Source organism: Parasteatoda tepidariorum, unplaced genomic scaffold, assembly GCF_043381705.1.
Source record: "Parasteatoda tepidariorum isolate YZ-2023 unplaced genomic scaffold, CAS_Ptep_4.0 HiC_scaffold_5403, whole genome shotgun sequence".
NCBI lineage: Eukaryota > Metazoa > Arthropoda > Arachnida > Araneae > Theridiidae > Parasteatoda > Parasteatoda tepidariorum.
In genome coordinates, this window is record NW_027261810.1 from 1 (window position 1) to 4453 (window position 4453).

At 31.6% G+C, this 4453-nt stretch overlaps 1 protein-coding gene across 1 annotated transcript; it reads left to right on the forward strand.

The window, feature by feature from the left end:
- Positions 1-3440: 3440 nt before the first annotated feature.
- Positions 3441-4453, forward strand: LOC122273553 (WD repeat domain-containing protein 83). The gene is made up of 3 exons (XM_043057595.2): positions 3441-3515; positions 3588-3812; positions 4364-4453. The coding sequence occupies exons 1-3, from the start codon at positions 3443-3445 to the stop codon at positions 4402-4404; spliced, it is 339 nt and encodes a 112-aa protein (XP_042913529.1). The 5' UTR covers positions 3441-3442; the 3' UTR covers positions 4405-4453.

A 4453-nucleotide genomic window follows, 5' to 3' on the forward strand; every position in this document is an offset into this window, starting at 1 on the left:
AAATTATTTTTATGTACCACGGATAAAAAACAATTTTTGAATCATGGGAAACAATTTGAACATAGGAAACATTTTGAAACAATTATAACAAATTCATAGGAGTGCAAAAAATGGTAAAAAAACATACAGGAAATTAAAATTTTCATCTGCTTCAAACTGTTAATCAAAAAAATAAAAAAATTTAATAATTAGTTTGAAATTAATGTGATGGTCTCGCTTATAATTATTTTTATTCGTTTTTCAATTTTTAATTTTTTTTCTCCAGTTTATTTGTTCAAATTTAAAATTACATTTCATTGCAAATACTGAACCTATGATAATAAACAAGACTTTAAAAACAAAATTGTTGCAATCAAATAATGAGAGAAAGGTTACAAGTAGATCAGTAAATGAAGAATGCAGTTGGAAAAGTTATGTTCATTTTCTTAGTAATTTTATTTAAGACAGTTCAGGGATTAAATTGAAAGCCCTATAAGCCACTTTTGGGTAGAAGTGAATTCTACAAATAGGTGAATTGGTTCTAAAATTGGTGAATTGGTTTTAAAATCGCGTGAATATGAATCGTGCGGTTGGATTTTAAAATCGCGTGAACATGAATCGCGATATTGAATTTTATAATTGCGCGAATAAGAATTGCGATTTTGGTTTTTAAAATCATGTGAATATGAATCGCGCTGTTGGATTTTAAAAACACGAAAGTACAAATTGCGGTATTGAATTTTTAAATCGCGTAATTAAGAATCACGATGCAGAATTTTTAGATCACGTGAATACAAATCGCAATGATTAATTTTTAAATAGCGTACAAATACGAAAACCGATATCTGATATTACAACTGCGTGATAATGAATCGAAATATTGGATTTAAAAATGAGTGAATACGAATCACGACGTTGAATTTAAACTCGCGAGAATACAAATAGCGATATTGGGTTTTAAAACCGCTTAAATACAAATTATGATATTGAATTTTTAAATCGCGTAATTAAGAATAACGATGCATAATTTTTAGATCAGGTCAAAACGAATCGCAACGAGTAATTTTTAAATAGCGTACAAATACGAAAAACGATGCAACTGCGTGATAATGAATCGAAATATTGGATTCTAAAATGCATGAATACGAATTGTGACGTTACAACTATCGTTCAGGCGGCTAGGGTTCTTCAATTGAACTCTTCAAAAATTTTAGTTTTTGGAACATGGTCGGAAATTTTAAAAATTGGGGGAAAAAAGTGGATTTCCGCGGAAGTCTTTCATCCCTGTAAAATAACAACAAAGAAAGTAGACCAATAACGTAGACCTAAAAAAAAATTTTAAGGACAGAAATTTTTTTCTTCCTATTTCCGTCTTCGAGTCAGTCTTGTTTCCGTCTTACCTCCGTCCGAGGACACTTTCGAAAGACGGAAATCCGTCCTGGGGACGGAAGACTTGCACCCATGGAATGCGGCCAAAACATAATATTCCAATAAAACATTGGAAAATTTCAACAAACCATCGACCAAAACTTTATAAAATTACAATGTTGTTGTCGTGTCTATGCTCATGCAAAGATTAGAGTTCTCCAAAAGTCTTGATAACAAGGTTTGCAAGTTCTGGAGCCCGATGGCCATGGAGAATTTCGATGGGAGGTGCTCCAAGTTGAAAGAGGGAGCCGAAATTACAATGAACCCAATATAAGCAAAACTAATAAACCCAAATAAGTGCATTTTGTATCTAAACAAAAATTAATGAAGTAAGCACAGACAGAAAAGGAAAAAAACTCCCACAAACAGGACATTTATATCTATTACTATTTAAACCTTCATTCATACACCAGTCAATCACTGCCTTTTGTCCATTGTTATTCAAATCATACAGAAACTTAAGATTTATCTTATTTACTGCAGTCTTTCTTAGGACCAGAAGCAAGATTAACCTTATCCAATGTAGAACTAACGGACCTCTGAAATTACATAAACCATTGAACATTTAAAAATAACGCCAGAATCTAATTCTAAATCAATCAGAATCACGATTGGGTTTCACAACTTGGCGAGAATCAAGGGGCACCCTCAAATATAGTCTACCCGTTCCTGAGAAAAGGGAACAGATGAGTTGCATAATATTTAGTCTTACAACATTAGTCCGTGAAAATTCTTCGACCCATGTCGAGTAATGTTCAGAATTATCATTCCCGCCCTGAAACAAATCTTTGTGTTTGCGCTTTAGTGAAGTCCCTTTAGAGACCATAATAAAGTGGAGTCTTAGAATCACAATGAAAGAAGTTTTAAAATATCGCTTTTCCTCTATGGTCAAGCATAATGACTTTGTTTTGGTGGAATTCAAAACTTCATACCGTGCCCCAAACCGATTTTGGAGTAAAAATATGTTGCAAAATTATGAGCTTGTGGCTTAATTATACTTTATAGAGATTTTTCGGTACTACTATGTAAGCTATAAGTTGAACCTCTGAGACTCCATCAAGTCATCATATGTTTGAGTTCAAGCCACTGCAGAAAGTTTGAAAGTTGGGTAGAGCAAACAAAAACTTTTTTTTTAATTTGTATATTTTTTTAACTATGGGTTATCCTAGTATTTTAAAAAATCAGTTAACTTGTAAACAAGGCGCTTTTTGCACAATCTGCTTTAATTGTATGTTTTGTTAACCATTTAAAGTGCAATGCTCTTTGTTTTTCTTACTGAGCCCTTTTATTTTATTTTTAGTTGATGGAAACTATTGCATGACTGGTGGATCTGATAAATCAATAAAACTATGGAAACTTTTTAAATCATCGCTCTTGAAGACTTATATGGGACACGAATATGAAGTGTTAGACGTTCAATCTTCAGCTGATAGTTCACATATAACATCCAGTGGAATGGACAAAACCATTTTTTATTGGGACGTTAGTACCGCCCAAATAGTGAGAAAGTTTCGAGGTCGTGCTGGTATGTTCTTTTATTAGAGAGTTGGGCAATTTTCTTAATGTTGATTTCATATGTAATTATTGGAGATCTTAATTGTTTTAATATATAGCATTTTTTTTCTTCGCAATACATTAGGGAATCTGTTCAAGCCGTCTACTGTTAAGCTAAAAAGTATTGAACTTCAAAATTTTAAAAAAATTAAATAAAAATATGTAGAAGTTTGTCTGAGGAGGCTTTGGGTTATACCCATTAAGTTGGTCCTCTTTTGTGCATTTTTTTTTTCTTTTTATAGTTTCCCACTTTTCACTGCCTGAAAATCTCAAATGCTTAGCAATTACTTTAGGAAAGTACTAATACAATGGTCTTTTTTAAATCTACACTCAGTTTTGTGAGCAAGAGTATTTCCAAACTTCTCAAGCCAAAAATGTAATCATTAAAAAATAAAGTATATTTAAATAATTAAATCCTGCAAAACTGGTTTTGAAACCATTGTGGGATTAAATTTGCCTAAAAATGTCTTCTATCTCAAANATGGGTTATCCTAATATTTTAAAAAATCAATTAACTTGTAAACAAGGCGCTGTTCGCACAATCCGCTTTAATTGTATGTTTTGTTAACCATTTAAAATACAATGCTCTTTGTTTTTCTTGCTGAACCCTTTTATTTTATTTTTAGTTGATGGAAACTATTGCATGACTGGTGGATCTGATAAATCAATAAAACTATGGAATCCTTTTAAATCATCGCTCTTGAAGACTTATATGGGACACGGATATGAAGTGTTAGACGTTCAGTCTTCAGCTGATAGTTCACATATAGCATCTGGTGGAATGGACAAAAGCATTTTTTATTGGGACGTTAGTACCGCCCAAATAGTGAGAAAGTTTCGAGGTCATGCTGGTATGTTCTTTTATTTGAGAGTTGGGCAATTTTCTCAATGTTGATTTCATATGTAATTATTGGAGATCTTAATTGTTTTAATATATAGCATTTTTTTCCGCAATACATTAGTGAAACTGTTCAAGCCATCTATTGTTAAGCTAAAAAATATTGAACTTCAAAATTTTAAAAAAAGTAAATAAAAATATGTAGAAGTTCATCTGAGGTGGCTTAGGGTTATACCCATTAAGTTGGTCCTCTTTTGTGCATTTTTTTTTCTTTTTATAGTTTCCCACTTTTCACTGCCTGAAAATCTCAAAGGCTTAGCAATTACTTTAGGAAAGTACTAATACAAAGGTCTTTTTTAAATCTACACTCAGTTTTGTGAAACAAGAGTATTTCCAAATTTCTCAAACCAAAACTTTAATCATTAAAAAATAAAATATATTTAAATAATTAATTCCTGCAAAACTGGTTTTGAAACCATTGTGGGATTAAATTTGCCTAAAAATGTCTACTATCTCAAATAAAATTCTAAGAGAAGTTTTAAACATTTTGTTTTTATTATTTAGATGAAAAAAACTCCAGGGGCCTAGCTACTAGGGTGTTGTAAGGGTCGTCTTGTCCTGTTAATGTTGCATATTACAATCTTAATTGGCAGT